The sequence below is a fragment of the Trichosurus vulpecula genome, chromosome 1, assembly GCF_011100635.1.
Source record: "Trichosurus vulpecula isolate mTriVul1 chromosome 1, mTriVul1.pri, whole genome shotgun sequence".
Taxonomy (NCBI): domain Eukaryota; kingdom Metazoa; phylum Chordata; class Mammalia; order Diprotodontia; family Phalangeridae; genus Trichosurus; species Trichosurus vulpecula.
The window spans coordinates 149,676,864-149,701,666 of NC_050573.1; the positions used below are offsets into that span (position 1 = coordinate 149,676,864).

The window sequence follows — 24,803 nt, forward strand, 5'->3', positions numbered from 1 at the left end:
TGACAGCACTATCATTACAATCCAAAATTTTACATACAAATTTCTCATCTTAACCAATATTTCAACCACTCAAAGCACAGTGGATAATTATATAAAACACTAGGACTTAAGATTTATATTCACAAATTAGAAAAGTTGCTCAGAATTCTACTTTAGTTCAAATTCATGTAAAACAAAATCTCTCATCAAAATCTTGCTTATATACCAACAGTACCTTTGGTGCACAGCACTTTCTTCTCCCTGAAGAGCTGGCCTAGATCATATATCCAAGACTTAGAACTAGAAGGGGCCTTAGATCAACAAATCAAATTCCTTCACTTTATAGATTAGGAAACTGAGGCCCAGAGAAGTTCACCGGAACTCCAAATTTCTTTGGAGAGGTGTGAACTAGCTTGTTTGGTCCTTTTACAGCATGAGAGAAGATAGTCTCTTTCACGTAGCAAGCAAGGAATAAATACTTGGTGAACTGAACACAAAGGAGTTGGAAATCAAGCAGGATCACTACCCATTAGCTCTTATACTGTTACCTGACACATGGTTAATTTATAGTGTAGAAAGCCTTCAAGAGACTCGCAGTTGAATAATAACTAGCTGTAGGACTAAGGGCAGTAGTCACTTAACTTCTCGGCATCTCAGTTACCCTCTAATAAAAAAGAAGTTAATAATAAAAGTACCACCTTAAGGTCAAATGGTTCAAATAGCTGATTTTTGTTTAAATATATAGTGTACACTAGCATTACTTTTTGAAATTAATCTTGATGTATCTTGTTTTTTATTCAGTCATTTCTGAAATATTCTTCCCATTACTTCCAACTCTATCCTACAAAACAGAAAAAAGAGCTAAAGAAAAAACTCAACACAGTGACCTCAACTTTGATTGTATACAATACACATCCTCCAAGTCCCTTGCTTTTCTACTGAAAGGAGGAAGCTTCAATTTCTATTCTACAGGACCATTACTCAAATTCAGTTTCCTTTTAGCCATCTTTTAACTTACACTGAGGCTGCTAAGTGGCTCCTTGGTTAGAGGAATGGCTAGACCTGGGGTCAGGAAGATCTGGTTCAAATCTAGCCTTAGATACTTCCAGCTGTCCTCAACTGTAACACAGAGATTATAATAGCATCTACTGTTGTTTTGAGGATCAAATGAGTTATTTGTAAAGCATTTAATTAGGACAGTGCCTGGCATATACTAGGCATTTCATAAATGCTTTGTTCCACTCCCTTTGGTTATCTTTTCATTTACATTGTGGTAGGTGAGGTTATAGTTTTGGGGATTTGTGTATTTCATTCTACATGAGTTGGTACAACTCTTCCCATGTTTTAGAGCCCTGATTTTCAAGCTGTAGAATCCTTAGGAACATTCCATGCCCCGGAGGATCAGAAAGGTATTAAGATGCAGACTCAAATGATGGAGAAAACACACATCGATAATGACCATACTTCCCTTCAAGGAACTTAAATGGAAAACTGGGATTCTGTACAAAAGTTTGGAATTACTCCTATAGAAACAAATTCAGTTTAGAAAACTGGGTTCACTTAAATTTTAGTCTTAAATATCACTTTTGATTATTCCACAAATTTTACAACACACAATACTAAAAATTATACACACTTATAATCCTTTTTAAGGTTCTGAGGTTTAAGGTTGCAAATTGCTTTACTTATCATATCCCATTTGATCCTCACAATGATTGTGCACTCAGTGCAACCTCTGAAGCTAAGATGCTATGGACTCTCTGCTGATTACGCTAATTTTGTTCTAACAATTAACACCAAGAAAACACAGGTGTCCCACCAGCCAGCATCACACTATCCATATGTGGAAGCATCGGTTACAGCAAATGAAGTTCTGAGTTTTGTGGATAAGCTCACTTATCTTGGTAGTATTCTTTCCAGGGATGTACACATTGATAATGAGGTTGACTCACTGACATTGCCAGAGGTAGCTCAGCATTTGAGAGGCTCCGAAGGAAAGTATGGGAGAGAAGAGGTGTTAGACTGACTGCCAAACTGAAGGTCTACAGAACCACTGTGCTGACCTCATTGTTGTATGCCTGTGAAACCTGGACAGATTACCAGTGCCATGCCAGGAAACTGAATCACTTTCATTTGAATTATCTTAGGAAGATTCTGAAGATCACCTGGTGGGATAAGGTTCCAGACACTGAGGGTCCTTTCTCAAGCTAAACTGCCAAGCATTCAAACTCTACCGCAGAGAGCACAACTCTGATGGCCTGGCCATGCTGTCTGAATGCCAAACGTATGCTTGGCTAAAAGACTATTCCATGGAGAATGCACACAAGGCAAGGGCTCACATGGTGGTCAGAAAAAGCCACACAAGGACACTCTCAAGGTCTCTCTTAAGAACTTTAGAAATGATGATATGACACGGGAGACAGTGGCACAGGACTGCCCAGCAGTGTGCCCTCATCAGAGAAGGTGCCGCACTCTATGAGCGAAAGCAGAATTGAAGTAGCTCAAAAGAAACACGAGATGCACAAATCTAAAGAATCCAACCCAAATGTTCACATGGCCTATTTGTGCCCAACCTGTGGTAGAGCATTCTTGGCTTGTACTGGTCTGATCTGCCACAGTCAGACACACTGTAACATGAATCTAACATAGTGATGTCGTTTCGGTCCTCTTCGAGATTGAAGGACAACAACAACTACTTACCATATCCCATTTGATCCTCACAACATAACCCTGTAAGGTACGAAGTCAGCAATCTTCTAGGTTACTTATATCCATTTTACAAATTGGGAAATGGAGGCTGAAGAAGTTTAAGTGGCTTGCCCAATGCCACATAACTTGTTAGTCTCTGAGGCAGAATACTAATTCAGATCTTCCTATCTCAAAGTACAACTCCATCCACTAAGCCACATGGCCACCTACAAGTTGATAAATGCCAAATAATACTCATATTTACATAGTACTTTTGAGGTTTACCAAGTACTTTCCTCCCAAGAACCCTATTAATGCATGAGTATCACCCACTCCAGAGGTAAGAAATTTGGCTCAGGGAGGGTTAAGTGACTTACTATGGTCACACAGATGTCAAAAGAAAGATATGGACTCACAGTCTGACCCCAAGTCCAGTGACTTTTCAATAAACCAGGCTCTCTCTCCTGGAAAACAGATTTTCAAAACATCAACTGCTCTCAAAAAGTATAGTCCTAATGTTTAGATGAGAGGCATTAGGGCAGCTAGGTGGTGCAGTGAGTAGAGCACCGGCCCTGGAATCAGGAGTACTTAAGGTCAAATCCGGCCTCAGACACTTGACACACCAGCTGTATGACCTTGGGCAAGTCACTTAACCCCAATTGTCCTGCCCTTCCCCCTCCAAAAAAATATTAAAAAATTTAAAAAAGATAAGAGGCATTAGAAGATATACTTAATATCTCCCTGTTATCATATAAGATGAGTGAAAGAATTACAATATCCTCTTCTAAATGAGATGAGGAAGAAGTTATCAAATACAACCAAAGGCACTAACTGCAGATTGCAGAAATGCACCTAGTATAATTTCTTGACCACAGATAATAGCTAAGAAATGCTTGCTGAATGTAATAAAATTTATTTTAATTTCATTGTGATTATCTGCTTTTATATGAAATTCTGATCTAGGAGAGTTGAAAGTATTTGGATTTTGGGATGCAAAAAACCAAACCTAATCAAACCAAAAAAAAACTCTCTAAAGTTAAATCAAGAAGCAATTATTTAGTAATTTTTATATTTCTAGCAGAAAGTGAACATGACATAGTAGACAACCACAAGAAGTCAGGAAGGGCAGGATTAAAGTATCACTTATGAAATATTACTGACCCTGACAAAACACAATCTCTCATTGCACCCTGGCAAATTTCTAGTATTATAAATTGCGGAACAGACGCCTACACATCTACGACAGTAGAAGAAATTTCATCACTTGGAATCCCTCAAACAAATTACTCCTACAGCCTCCTCCCAATGGTGAGTTCATCCAAGAACCTCCTTTTTGAGGAAGGGCCTATCTTTTTCTCATACCAGCCACATTTCTCTCTACAGCCTGTGTCACCATCCTTCAGCTGCCTTCTTTTTCAAACTTGCTGCCCCCTTCTTCCACTGGTTTATTCTTCCTAGAACCTCCATTTTGAAAACAAGCCCAGACCAGCAATTCTCTACCTGGACTTCTCCATGTTGCCCCAAAGTAGTAGGTCCTCCACACTTTTAGGTACTTTTATAGTAATCTTCCCTAATTAGAATGTAAAGCTCCCTGAGGACAGAGGCCAAGCACAGTGTCTGGCACACAGTCCTTAATAAATGCTTCTTGATTTCATCAGACATTACAGGTCTGGAACAAAGAAAAAAATTATACACGTATACATGACATATTGTCTCTTATCTAGATACTCGTATGTATTATATTTCCCCTCCTAGCATTGGGGCAGGCATTGAAGATGAGGGCAAGGGGAGAGACAGCACACAGTAGTAGACACCCATTAGGTACTTGCTATCTTTTTGGAAAGACTTACACACAAATATAAGACATAATCCATTATTTAATCAAACGCTAAACTATAAAGTAGCGATGATATGAGAACCTCAAACTCAACGTATCTAGAAACAGAACTCAGTATCTTTTCCCATTTTCCAGTTTTTCTATTTCTGTCAAGGGCACTATTATCAACCTAGTCATCCAGATTCACTATTGATTGATCTTAGACAACAGATTTTTCGCACCTGAGAATCAATCAATTGCCAAAATTTGTCAGCTCTACCTCCACAACATTCCTCACATTGGCCCCCTTCTCTCCACTCACACTACACCTACTCCTCTCATTGATACCCCCTCCCCCAGACAAAAGTTTTCTACGTGGTCTTCTTCCCCCTACCCCTCTCTAATCTACCTATACAACTGCCAAAGTGATATTCTCAGTCTGACTTCTCTTGAGAAATAAACTCCAATGATTCTTATTTACTTCTAAGATGAAATACAAACTCTTGTTTCTTATTTAAAGGATTTTGTAACTTGACTTCAATGGACCTCCTATCCATAGCATACATTATTCTCCTTCATGCATTCTGTTACAGGTAAACTGACCTACTTGTTCCTTCATGTGCAACATTCTGTCCCCTCCCCTGTGCCCCACATTTGCCTAGAATGCATTCCCTCTATACCTCTGCCTCTCTGAATTCCTAATTTCCTACAAAGCTCAGCTCTAATGCTTCTTATATGATCTCTTTGCCCTGCATTTATTTTGTTTAAACAATACAGCATCTTCCCCATTGAAGACAAAGCTCCTAGAAGGCAGGACTGTTTCACTTCTTGTCTTTCTAGCACAGTGCTTATCACATATTAGACACTTTCCACTGGCTGTTCCCCACAGCCCCTGACCCCTTCTCTCCCTGGAATGCTCTCCTTCCTCATATCTCCAAGTCCTGGTTTCCTTCAAGTTCCTGCTAAAGTCCTCTCAACTTCCATAAGAAGCCTTTCCCAATCCTCCGTAATCTAAGAGACTTCTTTCAGTTGATGATCGCCAATTTATCCTGTATATATCTTCTTGTATATAATTGTTGGCATGTTGTTTTGCCTGTTGAGTTCCTTGAGAGCAAAGACTCTTTCTGCCTTTCTTTGTATCCTCAGAATTTACAAAGTATCTGACATATAGCAGGCACTTGATAAATGCTTGCTGACTTGACTTTACAGAAATTCAGAAATAGAAGAAATGGCCAAAACTGAGTAAAAACTATTAATAAATTACTGCTTCCAGCCCAGGCCCAACAGTCATTGGCCAGAGTAGCAACCACAGAGAGGATGCCAGCTATCCCCCATCAACTTCCAACCAACTTCCAATCGCATAGCAGGCAAGTCACCATAAGCTGAAGCAGCAAAAAAAAAAAACTGAAGGAGAAAGAATAGGTGGTACGTGCCAGGCAAATCAAGCCACCACCTTGAACACCAACCATTCTCTCAGACCCTAAAGAGACCCAAGATCCCTCCACAGCACCAGCCCAGTTTCCAATCAGTAGGGACTCAACACTCATCCCCTGTGGAGAAGCTACCTGTCAACTGTGACTGCAGCCAGAGCTACTGAAGACTACCCAAAAAATCCTTGCCACCAAAGTCTTTGGCACTGTTAAAGAGTTGAGCATTTTTTATTAGTGGTGAAAAAAATTAAAGATGCATTATCCCCTGTTTTACAGCTGCAGTCTAAGGACCATGAAGCCTATCTGCCTTGTAGCAAAACCTAATATAGGTGCTGCTTGTCCATCAGAAAGTTCTTTGAAAGAAGACTGTCTTGAACTTAGTATAGTGCTTTTTGCACACAGGAAGCACTAAATAAATGCTTTTTCATTCATTTATTCATAAGAGTTGAGGGTTCATCTCATTTGAACTATGAGGTTTTCCCCAAAAAACTGCACAATCTAAAGCATCTTTCTTGATTTGATAAAACAGAAATGTAGAATATTTCAGGCCATGACTTCTAGTAGGTCTTCCTCTACTTAAAAACCAATGACGGGATGACATCAAGTTGGCAACCTTTAGATAAAGTACACAAATTCGAAAATTTGTATTAGTTCACTGTGCTAAACCATAAACAAAAATAAGATATTAGAAGCAATTTTGAAAAGACTTTGTGCAAATCATTTAACTTCTCTGAGCCTGTTTCCTCATTTGTAAAGTGAAGGGATTGGACACATACTCTAAGTTCCCTTCCACTCTACATCCAAGATTTATTCTATGAATATTATATTCATTTATCAAACAGTAAAGGTCAATACATGGTATTGACTTTATCTGAGGTGACAGCTAGGTGGAGCAGTGGTTGGAGTGCCAGGTCTGAAATCTAATTTCAAATCTGGTCTCTCACACACTAGCTGGGTGACCCTGGGCAAGTCACTTAACTTGGCTTGCCTCAATTTCCTCATCTGTAAAATGAGCTGATGAAGGAAATGGCAAACCACTCCAGTATCTTTGCTAAAAAAAAAAAACCCCAAACGGGGTCGTCAGACTGAAAAAGAACAAATTCTTCCCCATCCCTTCATCCCCCACATCTCAATGATCATAAATGTGTTTTGTTCATTTCTCTTTAGCAACTTTTTAAATAAGACTCAGGGTAAAAAAAATTCTCTACGTATTTCAACAATAACAACAACAAAATAGAGTTCACAGGAGGCCAACTTAATACTCTTTCTCATAACACTCTGTACATATACTGCAGTATTTATATTCTTCTACATACTATAGTCACTTGTCTTCTTTACAAAGTCTATTTAAAGCACTATTAGGTTCATATTGGCAGCCCAAAAACACATCACGGCCGCCTTAATATTTTCTGAACAATTTTTTTTCTCTCTTTAAAGCTTACGTGTAATCTGCTGTAATCTGTTCCCAGTGGGTTACAAATACACACCAACTAAAGTAGTTTTTTTTTTAAGAGAACATAGAAAACTTAAAAGTGTGGGACGATGGCTACATAAATAGAAAATAAAAGGTTTTCTCTTCATTTCCACCGGTGGCCCAGCCCTCCCAGAGTTTTGCTCAGTCATACTACTTTTACTCTAGTTCATTCAGCACAACTTCCGGATGTTGGGGGTATGGATAGTACAGAAAAAGGCATTACAGAGTACCATCCCGAGCCTCTAGGGTCCATTGGATTCAGCATTTGCTTCTCCGGCCTAAATCCCGGCCCAGGGATCTCCTCCTTGCCTTCTTATCCTGGGAGAGCATCCATTTCCCTTCCAACATGGAAGGCTGCTGCGCTGGGTGCCACTGAGACGCTCGGCGTGTCTTCCACGTGTCTTCCTCCTCAGTGGGCACCTTCTAAATATACTTCCTTAAGCTGCCGCTCTTCGGGCTTTCGCCAAAGCCTCAAGCCGTCTTCTCACAACTTCCTCCTACCACCGCTGTGACGTCCCATTCCCGTGTCAGTGCCTGCACATGTCGGCTAGGCCTCAGAAGACGCTCGGGGGTCACAGGGACCCACGACACCGGCTTGGTCTCGGGAGGACACTGCCGTGCCTCGTCGGCTCTCTTTGTCCACTCTTGGCCACCAGCCTCAGGCACCTAGCCCGTCCTAGCGCTGGCTCCACCTCTGTCCCAAGTTCACGTCCACTTCCGATTCCTTCCCCACGATGTCCCCAAACCCGCGCACCTCGGCTCTGAATTAAACCCCGGAGGGTCCCTGGTTCCTCCCCAGGCCCCCCGGCACAGGGTCGGCTAGGGCCGGGGTCACCCCCCCGCCCCCCACACCTGATCCCTCCCCTTCTCCGGGTCTCACCTTGGGCTTTTCGGCGAGTCTCTTCCGGTTCTTCTTCCTCGAGTCCTCGCTCTTGGGACTCTTCAGCAGGGCTCCGTCCTCCGGCGCCGGGGCCGGGGCCGGCGCCTCCTCCCGCCTTCGGGGCGGGCTCCTCCGCCTCTGGCGGGCCCCAGCGCATGCCGCGGCCCATCCCAGCCCGAGCAGGAGCAGCAGAAGCAGCCCGAGCGCGGCTGTGCCCAGCAGGATCACCCAGGCCGGGTAGCTGTGCGGCTCCAGTCCCAGGTCGAGGCCCAGCTCGGTGCGCAGCAGGTAGAGGCCGGCCGACAGCAGCTCCCGCAGCGGGGCCGAGCCCTCCTCGGCCTGCTGGGCCAGCGTGTCCAGCCAGCTCCGCGCCGCTTCCGCGGCCATCTTCCCTAGGGGGTCCGGGGCCCCGCGCGAGGAGCCGCCGGGGAGCGAGGACGCGCGGGGTGGCCGAGGGGCCGCGGGCAGTGAGGGACAGAGGAAGGCAGGAAGAGGCGGCGCGCGGGCGCTCCGCTCAGGCCGACCTCATCGCGGCCCAGCCGCCGGGGGGACAGGGCTGCTCCCGGGTCCCCCAGGCAGCCTCACTCACTCGCCGCCAAGAGGAGGAGGAGGAGGAGGGAGAAGGGGAGGAGGAGAAGGAGGAGGAGCGGAGGGGAGAGGAGGCAGCCTCTCCAGGGGCCACCGCTAAGCGGCGTGTCGGCGCCGGCGCCAGGGACCAGGCCTCCTCCCGCGGCTGAACAATGGCGGCTCGGGAGAGTGGCGGGGCGCGCCGCGCAGGGGTAGATACGGGGCGGGACCTGCGGGGAGGGGAGGGGAAAGGGGAAGACGGAACGAAGCGGGAGGGCCCGCGAGTCACGTGGGAGCGGGTGGTGGGCGGAGCTGAGCGTCAGCGCGCGAGCCCCACGTTCCGGCGGCTGAGGACGGCCTTGCCTTTCGCTTTGACCCGCCCGGCATGGGGGGTGGGGGGAGGGAAGGTGTGGGGAGATTTTCGGGAGCGGGGGCGGATTTCGCTAAGTTAGTTCCCGCACTGCGGCGGTGGGGTGCTCCTTCTGCTTCCGCTGGGGCCCGGGGAGGAGGTGCTTGCGAGAGAGGCTGGAGACCGGGGTCGGGGGCAAAGATCGAGGGGGACACCCACTCACCTCTCCCCGCCCCGGTACGGAGGCGTACTTTTAAAAATGACTTTTAATATCCTTGTGGCCCCAAAACTGTAACAACAACCCCTCTCCCAGAAGTCCTACGTTTTACAAACTGGAAAATTGGGAAACAAGCCTTATCATTTCAAAGCCGAATATTTAGAAAGAAGTTTTTTCTCTGCTTTCCTTGACTACTTCAGGCTACCCTGAAATCCGACTTTTTGTCCTTATTCCGCCGCTCTTCTCCCAATTCCTAGAATGCAGAGGTGAAAACGCCTGTGATTTGCGCTGATTAAGTACCAAGAAAAAGGCTTCAAAGATCCCCTGACCGTCGATGGTCCTTTCAATTCAACAAGGAACATCGTCGAAGATTTAGAACTAGATCCTAGGGATAAACCAGGCTGTCCCCCTCATTTTACAGACCAAGAAACTGACCATCATGGAAGTAACATGATTTGTCCAAGGTCCCAAGGAATTTAAAGTCATTTAACTAAAAGTCACCGAAGCTCCCTGATGCTCGAAAGTTGAACAAGAAGGCCTCTGAGGGCTATTTGACCTATGATTCTATGATACAAAACCAATATAGAGAGGCATTAGCAGAATCAGCAAAACCTGGGTTAAAATTCTCTGACATACTAGCAACTTTTTTCCGATGACCCAGGCAGCTCTTAAAAGGTTAAACCTTGAACAGCAGGTCAACAGTAAACCTTTATTAAGCGCCTACTAAGTGCTAGGCTCTGTGTTTAGTGGTGTGGATACAAATTTTTAAAAAGTGCCTTCCCTCAACAAGCTTACAATCTAAAGAAGGAAAATAACACACAAAAAGGACGCTGAATAGGAGGTGGGGAAGTGGCAGTTAGCACTTCCCCACACAGATCCCCTCCAAAAAACCCCTTCTATAAAATGAGTTTCAAATGGTTTTCGTATTGACTATAACTAAGAGGTGGTTTTAAGATAGAAATTAATTACCCTATCAATTCTGTTACTACTTGCTATAAAATATCTAAAATGTTTTCACCATTCTCATCAGCATGAGAGCTAGCATGAGTAAATGAATGAATGAAGGAATGAATGAACATTAATAATCACTATTTACAAAGCAATGTGCTGGGGAGGAAATGAGGGTGAGGGGATACAAATAGAAAAGACAATTGTTCTACAATACATGTGGAAGGCTTTAGCTGCAAGTCAGATAGAAAAGTTGTGGTACGTAAGGTGCTGATGTTAATGCCTCTTCTTTAATATTATTTTAATGTCACTATTCCCACAAGTCTTGGGTTCAGGGTCTTGGACTGTCCCTATCAGAGTCTGAAGGTAGACCTATATTATTTAACTTGCCAGGCGTTCAATAAATGGATTAAGAGGAGGGCCATTTTAGGCTTGAAAAATGGGGATAATATTAATGAACATTGAGTAGTAAATATTTAGGGATATATGGACCTACCTTACAGAAATGTACTGTTGGATGTTTGTGATTAATAAGTGGAAGAGAGTAGGGTGAAATGATAATAAAAACCAAGTAGAGTTTTAGCTAGGCTTATAATTTAGGACAACAAATTATAAGGCAAAAAATTAGATGTTATTGGAGATTGCTTCTCCAATTCTAAATTCCCTGATTCTGAAATATTGTTAATTCCATAAACTTTAGCATTGTACTTGTGGAATATATGAGGTTACATAGGCATTTTGGCACTAAAGCTAGCATTTCTGCTTCCGGTTTTTCCCCTTTACCGTCCATCTGCTCTGAAAATAATGTTCCAAATTCACTAGCCATAGGCTCTTAGATCCAGAGCCAGAGGTGACCTGAGGAGCAGTTGAGTCCAACCTCCTCATTTTAGAGTTAAGGAAACTGAGACCCTGGGAGGTTAAGTCGATTGCCCAGGACCACATGGGTGGTAAGTGGCAACGACACAATTTGAACTCAGGTCCTTTTACTCAAGGCTCTTTACAAATTTGATTGTTACAGCAACCTTGGGTGGGGGTAGGGGGGTAGATGCTGTTAGTATCCCCATGTTACACTTGAGGAAACAGGCAAACAGGTTAAAGTGACTTTCCCAGGGTTACACAGCTAGTATCTGAGGACTGATTTGAACTCAGGTCTTTCTAACTCCAGGCCCATCCAGCTGAGAGGTTAACAACAATAATAGGTATCATTTATTTAGTGCTTTAATGTTTGATCCTCGCGACAATTCTGTGAGATACGCGCTTTTTGTTTTTGTTGTTTTTCAGTCGAGTCCAACTCTTCATGACCTTATTTAGGATTTTGTTGGCACAGACACTGGAATGGTTTGCCACTTCCTTTTCCAGCTTTATAGATGAGGAAACTGAGACAAATAGGGTTAAATGACTTGCCCAGGGTCACACAGCTCATAAATATCTGAGGCCAGATTTGAACTCAGGAAGACTAGTCTTTCTGACTCTAGGCCTGGTATGCTTTCAGCACTGAACCACCTACTTTATCCCCATTTTACAGATGATTAAACTAAGGCACAGAGAAATTAAGTGAGTTGCCCAAGGCGATACAGCTGTTAAGGGTCTGAGGCAGAATTTGAACTCAGGTCTTCCTAACTCTAAATACAGCACTTTACTATACTACCTACCTAGCAAAGGGGAAGGGAACACACATTTATAAAGTGTCTAATAGGTGCCAGGAACTGTGCTAAATACAACAACCCTAGGAGGTAGGTGCTCTTATTAACCCCTTTTTACAATTGAGGAAGTTAAGACAAATAAAAGTGAAGTGACTTCCCCAAGGTCACTGGGCTCCTCAAGTCTTCTTAACACCAGGCCCAGCATGCTTGATTAAACCAATCAACTTGTCTCTATTGAGAGAAGATCAGGTGCCCCAAGACAGAGCATTAGGATACACTCACTGTTAGGAGGCAGGACTTGGGTGATCATCTATCAGAGGAAACTGAGAAAGAATGATTAGGGAGGTAGGATCAGGAAGAGAGAGAGCAACATCATGAAAACCAAGAAGAATGATGTCTAGGAAAAGGCTCCTTAAGATGTAGAGATGAGAAGATCTTCAGTGACTTGGGAGAAAGCAGTTTCAACTGAAAGATGAATTGAGAAGCTACATTGCAGGGGGTTTATAGGAGGACAGCCTAGACTGAGCTCCCCAGTATTTCCACTTATTAAAACTAAAGGCCCAACTGAATTGCCATCTGTTCCTTGAAGCCTCTTGCCATTCTTGGGGTTTAATAGCAACTCACATTTACATAGCTATTTCAGGCCAGAAAAATACTTTCCTCGAAACAGCCTCATGAGGTAGGTAGTATTAAGTGTTGTTGTTGCAATGTTACAAATGAAGAAACAGGTTAAATGAGGAATTAAGCCCATGGTCATATGTCTAAGGAGAGGTAGTTTGGTGGTACACAGGAAAGATTTGGTATTCTAAAGGAACTGAATATAATTCAAAGCACTGCTACTTTCTGTATGATCTGGGAGAAATTACTTAACTGCTCTGGGCCTCACTTATCTGTAAAATGGGGAGGGGGGAATTGTTGAACTAGATGGTCTGTAAGGTTTTAATCCAGTGATGCTGTATCTGAGGTAGGATTAAGAGATAAGAACCCAGGTCTTTTGCCTCAAATTCAGCTTGTTTCTGCAACTCTGCTGCTGCCACTTAAAATGATTCTTCTCTGATTGGTGTGAGGCTGAAATAAGGTATTGAATGTGAAGCTGTTTGCAAACTTTAAAATCCCATATAAATGTCATTGCTCATCTACTTTATTAAAGAGTTCTACTTTTAAACACCTCCCCCCACTCCTTTGCAGAGATAGGAGGTCCACGGGTGTGGAACATTGCATATATTTTCATATTTTTTCAATGAGTTGAGTGATTTTGCTAATTTTTTTCTCTTCATTTCTTTTTTTTCTTTAAAAAAATATTCTTTGTTATCTGGGGTGGCTCTCCCAGAGAAGGGGGAGAAGGGATAAGAGGGAAGTTAGGTTGCGTAAAAACAATAGATATTAGTACAAATTAATTTTTTAAAAAATTCTAGTTTTATTTTTTTTAATAAAAAGCATAATTGAATGGAAAAGTAACGAATTCTTTAACACACCTAACTGTACTATATTCCAACCCATCTCTCTTTTGTCTGCAAGGATATCCTGAGAGACTTTGCTAAATGCCTTGCCAGATATATAATTAGGCATTCCTGTGATTACCAAGAAACAGAGTTAATCTGGCATGCCTTGTTTTTAAAGAACCTACCTAGTTCATGGTGTTTATCTTTTCCCTTTCTAAGTATTCACAAATAAGCAGTTCTAGAATTTACCAGGAATTGAAGTCAGAGCTATCATAGGTGTACCTTCTTCTATTTTTTAAATATCAGGACAATATTTGTCTGTCCCTGGTCCTGTGGCATCCCTCCCATTTGCCACAATTCTGTATGGAAGTTTCTGCCTTTGCCATTTGCTTCATCACTTTTATATGAAATCTTTGTTACCTCAAAAGCTGGTTACTTAGAGTGATGGGTTATGTCCATAACGTTGGTTTTCAATATTTTGTGTGAAGAGATCTTCTGAATTACTTTACAAAGCTGCTTTGTGTTCAGTAATTGTAACTACCTACACAGGTAGTTCTGGAAGTGAACTGCCCCCTAATCTCTCTTACCACCCTGCTGGATTGTCTGCACAGTAACCCAAGCCCCCTGGAGATGGCAGAAACCAGGGAGGAGACTCCTGACAGAGATGGGTGATGAACTTGCACTGGTGGAATTTTCTTGGTGGGTGAGAGCAGTAGTTAATGTTTTCCTTTGGCTGCTGTTAATTGGCATTAGAAAGAGAGCTGCTGCTATTTGAGTCTATGATTCTGGAACACACTATGCACTAGGTTTCAGAGGAGTAATAGGCCATGTGTCTGGATGTTACTTGAGGGGCACATTGAAGCTCCGCCAACCCCAGAATATCTCTTGCACTAACCTCATGTCTCCTGTGCCCTGCTGAGAACATGAACTATTGCAGCTGAAACAAAAAAGGAAATGCTTTGAGGTTCTTGGACACAGATGCCCTGCTGTAACAAAACCTAGCTACATTTGTCCGTTAACTGCCACATCATTCCAGGCATCTTAGCCGGCTAGTATTGAGTAGAGACTGGGGGAGCCCGGCTAGAAGACTGCTGGAGCATTTTCTCATTAGCTGCCACACCTGTCAGCCTGGTCCTATAAATACCAGCATCAGAAACTCCTCTGATGCTGTTCCCTTTTGTCAGTCTTGCCAAGGGAGGTTCTTACAAAAGGCACAGCCAGAAATCCATGTCTCTCAGACAACTCCCTTCATGAAGTGTCTGGGATCTCTTCCCCCAACTGGTAGGCATTATGATACACTGGAAATAATACTGGCTCTGTAGTTCCGAGTTCAAATCTAATGCTTACTACTTGTGTGACTTTGGGCCAGTCATTTAACTTCCCTGGGCTTGAGTTTCCTCAGCTAAAAAATGAAGGTCTGGACCTGTTTTAATTGTCAACACTTGAAGCACTTAAGGCGTCTCAAGTGGAAAAAGTTTAAGAAGCGCTGGACTAGATGGCCTCTGACACCTGCCAGCTCAAGATCTATATGCTGATCAGGAAGTTTGAATTAAGAAGCTGCTCTCTTGTCTACTCATGTGACATTGGGCCTGTCTCCTCCCCTGAAAAATGAGTGAGGTGGCCTAGTACTGAAGGGTTGTCATGTGAAGCTCTTCTTCCAAGAAGCAATGGTAGAAGGTGCAAAGAAGACAATTTATGTTTTGGTGTCAGGAAGAACTTTTGAACAATTAGAGCTTTTCCAAAGTGGAATGGGTTGTCTTGAGAAATAGCACATTCTCCCTCCTTGGGAGTCCTCGAGCAGAGGCAGGATGACCATTTGTTGGGTATGTTATACTGAAGATTCCTTTAGTGTATGGGTTGGACTAGAGGGCTGCTGAGGGAGCCTTTCCAGCTCTCAAATCCTGTGTTTATGTGACTAGACCATTGTTAACATTTCTTCTAGCTCTGAGTCCTTTAATCCTACGGACATGTCTGTCTGTGAGTTTGAGGGACTTTCTCTGGATCAGCCCATTTAGAATTGGCATAAAGAAAAGATAGACTTTGTCAAAGATAACACCCACTGATGTAGATTGTGAGATACCAGAAGTAGGATTTGAATCCAGGTCTTCTTGACTGTGAGCCGAGTACTTTATCTAGTATACTATGGCTGCCTCTAGAGAAGAAAAGAATCAAAGGCAGAACCTTGGGAAGAAAGAAGGAAGGAAACAATTATTTATTAAGTGCCTAAGAAGATGAAGATCCTGGAAAAGAGAAAGAAGGAAATTAAGTTTAAAAGGTAGGCAGAGAACCCGGATAACATGATCTCTGAATGAAGCTAATAGAAAAGATCCACAAAGGGACGAAATGGCAAATACTTCAAAGAGATCCCAGAGGATGAGGCCTAAAAGGGGGCATTGAATTTGTTGATTGCCAGATCTTTGAAAGAGTAGTTTCAGTAGGATGGTGGTAGGGAGAATCCAGAGTGGAAGCGGTTAAGGAGAGATAGAAGTAAGGAAATGAAAACATTAGATAAGAAGTTTTCAAGAAACTTAACTCTAAGTAAGAATGATGGGGATGGGTTCTGAACCCCCAAAAGGAAAAGACCATGTCTTTGGGATCTGGACCCCAAAAAGAAAAAGTCCTGGACTTTCCCAAGTGGCCCAGGTCTCCGCCTTTGCCTGGGACAATAGGCCCTTCCCAGTTAATTAGCTGTCCTTTCATTGACTGTACCTGGCCCCACCCTAGGCTTCCACTCCTTAATTCCATCTAGACCCCTTCTCTGTTCCCGCAGCCTTCTGTATAAAAGATCCATCTTTCTTCCATTAAAGTGTTCAGATTCCTTAAGAGTTTGGCCATTTGTAGTCACAAATATGCTCAGATTCAGTCTGGCCAATTTTTAGAATGGTGCCCACCCTGACCAGTGTTCTAACAAACCTTGTCTCAGGCTGAAAGAAGGTTTGAATGGGATTCATTCAAGGCAGGACTTTGTAATAGCAATTTAGATTTGAAGATCTTTCCCGCCCATTAATAGGCCATGTGACATGCTTACATCACAGGAAGCCTAAGTCACATGTGGTGGGAGGAGCTTTCTGAGAGGAAAAGGAAGTCTTGTCACAGGAAATGCTGAGAGAGCAGTTATAGCAGTTACAACAGTTAGAGCTGAGGGAAAGAGAGTTGACCTGTGATAGCTGTACTGTGAGTTTTTTGGGAAGGCCCCAGCAGGGAGGCTGAGAGATTTTGGGATGGTTTCACTGATGGTGAGGCTGCATGCTAGGATATCATATATTAAATTCTTTGCTGCTGTGATGGATTGGGCAGATGGCTTATGGGATATGATCCTCTGGTGTCCGAATAAATGGTTTACTTCTTCTACCTCCTATGTGGAGAGTCTCAGGTATTTTGTGATACAGAACCACATAGACAATTTTAACAATTATCATCTATGTTGTTATTCTTGCCCTGCTGATACAGACCTGTGTTGCTATTTCAAGGTCCCTGTACCCTAACCTCAATAAGGAGATGGAATGGTAGCTGGATGAGATAGAAAGTTTAAGGAAGGCTTTTTTAAGGATTAAAGCCCTGAGCATATCTATAGAAATGTGCTAAGGAACCAATGGAGAAGGAGTTATCAGAGATGAGAGAGAGAGAGAGAGAGAGAGAGAGAGAGAGAGAGAGAGAGAGAGGAGATTTCTTGAAAAAGGGCCCTGGAGGAGGTAAGAGAAAATGGAATCAAGTGCATAGGTAGAGGGATCACTTTGAAGAATTCTAGGTTTTTGAACTGGGAGGTATAATTTCAGAATTGAACAGAATTGAATAGATTTGTGACCTTTCCTATGGAGAATAAGACAAGGCTTTGATAAGATTTCATAGAAGAATTTGGAGATCCTCCTGGGGTCATGTCCCATGAATTTTGTAGTGGGAAAAATAATTTGAACATATCTTACTAAGGATTGAAAACAATGCTCTTGGTTACAGTTTTGGAAGCCAATTAATATATTCAATCTTTTCCCTTCTAAGGACTCTGCTGTACGCATGACGAAATTTTGCCTTAAATCTGTTGTAACACTACATTTTCAATAATGTGATGTTTAATAGTACATTATGATTTTTAAGTTTAGTTTCAATTTTTAATAGTAGTAGAGATGGATAATGGCAGGCCTTTAATGTACTAGGTATAGCTATACTGGAGACCTACATTTTACAAGTCAAGCTCATCTTTAATGTTGCCATTTTATTTCACCGAGAAAAGGACACTTAAAAGCCCAGGCAGAGATTTCTTTGTCTGTATATCTTTTCATAAGCTTCCAATGGACTTACTCATAGTTCCTAATAAAAGTTCCTATATTAAATATGCCTTATAGAACAATGAGGTAGTAAAAAGAAAAGTGTGTGTGTCCAGCGTCAGAAGCTCTTGGTTCCAGAAAGATTTTTTTCCACTAATTAGCTATGTAACCTAGGGCAAGTCATTTAACCTCCTTAGGACTATTTGCTCATCTGTAAAATAAATGTCTTGGCACAGATGACTTTTGAGTTCCCTTTGAATTGTAAAAATTACATGTTTCTGTTTCATAAGTCACTATGGTCAAAAATTACAGACTGTCTACAAACATTAATTTAACTGTTGTTGGTCTTCATAGGCAAGGCTTGTACAACAGCCCATGAGTTCATATATTACATGAGGAGCTGAGCCACATCTATATTGGCATTCTCACCATAAAGATAAAGCCCAGGGCTCTAGGTAAGATCTAAGACAAAAGATGGCCTAGTTTACCATCACAAAAGTATTAATCTGGGAGGGGGAAGACCCTCAGAGTTTCTGGCCAGAACAGAAAATAATTGCTATTTACACTCGTTCTAAGCCTCAAAGCCTAAACAATAAGCAACGAAGGCTTAGGCTGGGGGCTATTATTGGCCTTTCAATGAAAGCCAGAGTGATTTGGGTTTAAAGGCCTAGTCAAGTAGCTCCATTTGAATCCCAATGGGCTTTTTTGAAAGCCTTTTTTTTCAGAGCTATATTTCAAGAATCATAAATAAAAACCGCTTAGGTAGGACAAAAAAAATTGTCCCAGATTTTTGAAAACAAGAATAATAATAACAATGTTAATTTAAAAAAATGTTAAATCTAGTGCCAAGCCTCAAAATATTTTATAAAATATAAGCAACTGAAAATTATATTCCTATGGAGAGAGGAACTATATGTGTCAAGGGAAGAAGAGGAAAAGGAGGAGGTCGAGTTTCCAAAGGGCAGTTACTAGTACTCACAGATAACATGGTAAAGACAGTATAAAACATTCTCCTAAAAACCTGCTTCACTCCTTCCCACAAATACACAAAGTGTCCATGAAAGGTGTAAGCTTAAACTTAAGCCATGATAGTAGTGAGGCACTCCATAGTTAGTTTCAATTCCATGGTCACTTTTTTCCAAGATGTGCTCTTTGCCTTACTAATCCCATATTTTGGGTTATCCTCATTGTTTTATTTCTCTCCATACCATTTGCTGCTAGAGAAAGTTATAAAAAAAAATATTCATTGGCTCCACTAAAAAAAAATCATACTAACTAACTTCATTTGTAACTTTACTGCTTAGCAATATTTATACTAATCTCTTGTTGATTATCTGGACTTTATTACCATGATTCAATTACCTTCTCACTGATGAGGGTTTGGGGTGAGGGGTGCTCGACACCCCAAAGTACCAACACACCGAGTCCTGCCGAAAGAATTCGACTCAAGCTTTCTCAGCCAAGGGAAAAGACAAAGTTTATTAAGAGTTTGCCAAATAGCCCTGCCCCAAGAGATCCCGCCCCTTGCAACGCCTGTAAGGAAAGCGGGCCAGATCAATCTGAGCTAGATTGGATCTGACCACCTTCATGGAGGCAAGATGGAGATTATATACACAAAGATTGTGGGAGGGATTTGAGGGGTGGTCTGGGGTGACCAGAGGAGGGGTCTAGGGAGGGACTTAAGGAGGAGTCTAAGGAGGAGCTTGAAGGGACTGGGATGAGGTCAGACTCCAGGGTGGGGGAAATAGCTGAAGGCTATATGGAAATGACAGACCATAAAGGGCTGGGGTAACAGAGCTAGGGTATAGATATTTTGATCAGGATTAAGGATGGGAAACAGGATTAAGGGTGGACAATAGAGGACTGGGCAAGGTAGGCATTTGGGCTTAATGTTTATAGCCTCAGGCCAAGGCCAGGTCGAGTGGGAAGATTCAAGGAGAGTTCAAGGGGTTCCCAGAGACTGTGCCCTCATCATCACCCTTATACTTCGTTTCATTACCTGGAGCCTTCTCACCTTAGAACATCCCTTTGCCATGCTACCTCTCTTCTCCCTTTGGTCAGCTTCATGTGGGGCCTCCATTTTGGGAAAGAGTCCTGGCCCACCAAGCTTCTTTTTCCTCCCAGCTATATTTCTGACTCTTCAATTTTACCATCCTGCTCTCTTATGTGTACTTTTCCGTGTCCTGGACTTCTCTCCCCTTCCTCTCCTTTCAGCTCTTTTTTATGAGTTTTTTTCTCTCATTGGAATATAAGTTCCTTGAGGGCAAGCAGTGTCTTTCTTTTTGCTTGTAATTTTTTTGGTCTTTTGTTTGGTTTGTGTTTTTTTGTTTGTTTCTAGTTTTTAAGAAAACAGGCTTTGATTTATTTAGACATAAGACTGATTGAGAAGTTCAGATCTCTGGACTGAAGGCAGAGAGAAAAAGGCATTAAAATAAAGAGTAAGGAAGTTCCCTGGAACAACCTTCAGGAAAAGTCATAATATGGCAGTATATTCCTGATTGGGTCAATCTCCACTGTAAATCTTTTAACATTATTCTAATACTCCTATGTATCTTATACTCTTATAGCTCTTGAAATTGAATATGGTCCATTCTGTCTGAAGTCAGGCTCTAATGAACTGGTGATGGGAAGGACACTGACCAATTGGAGAGTACCCAGAGTTGGGAGAACTGGGATGACAAAGGACCAAAATGATATTTTTTTAAAAAGGTGATGAAGAATTTAACAACTACTAACCCATGTACCCACCTTTTTATGCCTATTAGATCTTTACAACAATAATATACATATTCATTAAAGGTAACCTGGATTGAAATTGAAAAGGGGACAGGCATGCTTATTATTTTCAATAGTAAAACACATCTGTATAATCACACAATTTACTGAGATATGATGAGTGTAATATACTGTTCTCATTTGTTATGCTGCAAAAATAATAATGTGGTTTGGTAGGGCAAACTTAAAGATTTTCCACATGCAAGGTATTTCTCATGTAAGGTGTTAAGATGATACAAGATTTCATGACTTGTGGTCATGGATATGTTTCCTTCAACCCCAACTTGTAACATCCAGTAGTGCTACAAATTATAGAACACTGTGTTAGAAGAATCACAATTACAGGGAACCCAAAGAGTAATGGAAAAGCCCAAGCTAAGTATAAACTGGCTATTACCAGATTACTTATGTATAAGAAGTGTCATTAAAAAAAAACACCATATCATGGGCATGCATGATTGGAAAGAGAGGTTTTATCATCCAAGAAGAGTAAAGGATAATAGATGGAAAGCCAAAGTGTTGCACTGGCATGCTCACAATTTTAAAAGAGCCAGCAGAAGGCTTCCAGTGTATTTGGTGTGTCCTCTGTGTTGGTTTTTACAGAAATATGTGAACAAAACAAGCATCCTGTAGATTTAGATGATATGAATGTGTCATCATCCACACCAGTCCATGGTGATTACCTCACACATCAAGTGGCATCTAACTGGTAATGCTATATTGTGTTGAATCATGAAAACACACAATCTTAGGATAATCTAAATGGAAAGACACATGGTGAGTAAAAATAGTCTGTTAAATATTACTTGTGTCTAAGAAGTGGTATCAAAGATGTCATTAGAGACTTTTAGACCTGGAAAGGAAAATGAACTGGATGTATAGGAAAAGGGAGGTTGTTGTTTGTCCTTCATTCTCTAAGAAGACTGTGATATCAGGGAGGTGATGCCATGACTTGCAAGTGAATTGGGTTTAAATGAGAGAGGGCTACGCAAAGTGAAAGCCTCACTTTCTCCTCTGGAGCCATCTGGATCCAGTGGCAAGATATAGGTCAGGACGATTGGAGATGGCTCCCTTTGTATTATGTATTTGTATATAGTGTGTACTACATTTTGCACAATGTGGAATGGCAGAAAGAACACTGGAATTGAAGTCAGAATCCACTTTTCTGAACCCCAATTGCCACATAGACGCATGTCACAGGAATTGGAGTGAGGGAAGAGAGAGAGAAAAGAGGATTTACTAAACTGAAAATAAACTAAAGGACTTTATAATATAGCAGACAGCCAAAATGCTTTATTAATTCCCATGAAATGTAAAACAAAACAAAAAAAACTAGAGGAAGACCTTTAGCACAGTGAGTAGGTTCTTTCTGGAGAATTTATTGAAAGGCAGAGAATAATCATATATAATGAGAAGGTATACAGGGGTCATGGTCTGCACTGTTGGAAGGAATATTTACATGGATGAAATTAGTTTCAAAATATGATTCACAAAAATTCCTGCTAGAAAAGCAGTACGTACATGTAGTAGTTGTTCAGTTGTATCTGACTCTTCACAACCCTGTGGACTATACTGTCCGTAGGATTTTTGTGGCAAAGATCCTGGAGTGATTTGCTATTTCCTTCTCCAGTTCATAGATATAATGCTCAAAGGTAAGGGCAGCTAAGCGGCGCAGTGGGTAAAGAGCCAGTCCTGGAATCAGGAAGACCTGAGTTCAAATTCAACCTCAGACACTAACTGTCTGACTCTTGGACAAGCCACTTAACCCTGTTTGCCTCAGTTTCCTCATCTGTAAAATGAGGTGGAGAAAGAAATGGCAAACTACTCTAGTATCTCTGTCAAGAAAGAACCAAATGAGGCCACAAAGAGTCAGATATGACTGAAACAACTGAACAAGAATGCTAGGGTATAAAACTTAGCTTGGAGAATGGATCCTCTCAGACTAAACTACCAATAGTACAAGGCACCACCCAACCACCCAACCACCCAAAGTCATCTCATGAGCTCCTACCAATGTGTTTGACTTAACAAGTCAGTCAAAGGATGGGATTAGTTCAAGGCAATGACATTTAATGAAATAACATGGTAAGAATGGCATTTATATAGATAGTGCTTTAAGATTTGTGAAGCACTTTACCTGTGCTGCCTCATTTGATCTTCAAAATATCTCTGACAAGTAGTTGCTAATATTATCCCCATTTTTATAGATAAGGAAACTGAGGCACAGAGAGGTTGTGCAACTTGCCCAGTGTTACAAATCTGTGGAGTATCTGAAACAAGATTTGAACTCAGGGCTTCCTGATTCCAAGCCTTGAGCTTTGTACACTGTGCTGTTGAGGGTGATAAAACCCAGGGATTCAGGAATCCCAAACTAAAGTTCCCAGGGCAGGGTTATCTGGAATGAATTCACTGACCAAAGCAATCTTTAAGTCAAGTTGGCAAAAGTTTATTGTTATGCTTTACAGCGGGCAAGAGTTCTTACAGAACCTACAATCTAAAAGGGGACACAATTATATCTTATATAGGGCATTTTGGGGGGAAACGTGTCAAGTGTCTTGATTAGTTGTTTTGGGATGAGATTAGGGAGTGGTTAAGGTGTGGTTAAGGAGTGGTTAGTTCTTAAAGGAACTTGCTCATTTAGTATCTACTGTGCAGGGTGCAGGTGTATTACCCAGAGTTCACAGGGAAATAGCCCAAGGCGGGGGGGGGGGCTAGGAGGAGGTGTGGTTTTGACCCTGAAATGTCACTAAATCAACTAACGGTCAGGGCTGGCTGGAGATATCCAGGTTGCTTCCATCAAATGTGTTTTTAGTCAAGATTAGTATAAGGGAGTATACATTTGACTGTGTCTAGGATACATATCAGTAAGGTCAGTAGGCACTAAATATTGTTATGTCCCAGTGCACAGCCAATTAGCAATACATAGGGAGTTGGCAAAGGAGTAGAGATAAGTATTCTGCTAGGGCTTGCTGCCTTTGAACTGGAGAGAGACTGTCAGACACAGTATTTTGAAGCTAGGGAGAGATGTGATTTTAGAGCTGGATGTAGTTTTGGAATTGGGGTTCAGGCACAGGCATCCAAGCAGATGCTGTTAGAATTAGGGTCCAAGCACAGACACCCAAACACCCTATCAGTGCCACCTAGGACTTGTGATTTCACTGGTAGTGAGAACTCCCAGGTGAGAAAGCTTCCTCTACCATTTTAGTTACCTTCTCTGTAACTTATATTTTTCGAGAACTATCTGGAGCATTGAGAGGTTAAGTAATTTGCCCAGGGTCACACAGTTAATATGTATCAGTCAGAGGACCTCAACCCAAGTCTTCCTGACTTCAGGGCCAGCTTTTGATCCACTATACCACACTGTCATTTTTAGCAACAAAATATTTTCCTCATAAACTTGGGGCACACTTTCACACAAATAAATACACCATCAGCGAGCAGAGGGGACACATGCAGAGAATATGTATGGAGAGGCACACACATAGCAAACAGGTACAACGTAGCATTTGTTCAGAGGGACAATTCACACCCCAGATGTTATAGGGCCATTGACGTCTTCTGAGGATATGATCATGCCACTCCCATTCTGGTGGCCATGTTTCTCTCTGGCCACAGGCATAGTACATAGTCTCCTTCAGCCCCTGCTCTGTTAGACCTGTGGTCGGTCAATACTGGTCACTGTCAGAGGTGATTTTGTATCTTCTCTCTGCTTGCGTCTTCTGGCTTTGGCTGGAGTCCTTAACTAAAGTGCTCTTTCTTTTTCCTGTCCAGAGTGGGATCCACCAAGCTCTTTTATTTTAAAGCCAGGAGGCTTTCTATAGCTCCTTTAGAAAAACAGCAATACTTAACACACTCAGTCATTTGACTCTAGTTTTTGTTTTTCTCAAGAAGTAGTCTGTTTCTCAGAGCCTTGGCAAGAAGAAGCTTTTCATCTCCTCAGAGACTTTTTTTTCTCTAAGTACCAAATTCTTTAGAATGCTTCTCCTAAAAAGTGCCTCCAGCCTCCAATCTGTCCTGTGGAAATTAATTTCCTACTTACCAGGGCTTGCTCTCCATTTAGATCTCACCATAGCTTAGGGTGGGTATTTCTCCCTGTTTAATGGCTGCATCATACCTAATTAGTATCTGTCATAGAAGCTGTCTTGGCAACTAGTCAATCATTATTTATTAAGTGCCTACTATGTGTCCAGCACTGTAATAAGCACTGGGGAGATAAGAAGAGGTCTAGGGTCCTCCAGTTTCTAAATCCCCAGACCTTTTCTACTCTCCCAAGCAGATGAGGGAGGGGGAACAAAAGAGGGAGGACAGAGGGTGGTAAGATGAAAGTAAACTC

General features: G+C 42.1%; 1 protein-coding gene and 1 long non-coding RNA gene across 5 annotated transcripts in view; one reads left to right on the top strand and one right to left on the bottom strand.

Annotated features, from left to right (window-relative positions):
* MTDH (metadherin) overlaps positions 1-9,014 on the bottom strand; it is a 65,123-nt gene extending 56,109 nt beyond the window's left edge. For 2 of the 4 annotated variants that reach the window (XM_036754129.1, XM_036754109.1), the window contains exon 1: positions 8,268-9,014. In XM_036754129.1, coding sequence (XP_036610024.1) covers positions 8,268-8,654 — 387 coding nt within the window. In that variant the 5' untranslated portion in view covers positions 8,655-9,014. The remainder of the gene's footprint in view (positions 1-8,267) is intronic. The other 2 variants (XM_036754138.1, XM_036754119.1) reach the window with 1 other exon arrangement.
* Positions 8,475-24,803, top strand: part of LOC118846016 — a 60,857-nt gene continuing 44,528 nt past the window's right edge. Inside the window, exon 1 of the long non-coding RNA XR_005010155.1 lies at positions 8,475-8,555. This is a non-coding gene — a long non-coding RNA (uncharacterized LOC118846016). The remainder of the gene's footprint in view (positions 8,556-24,803) is intronic.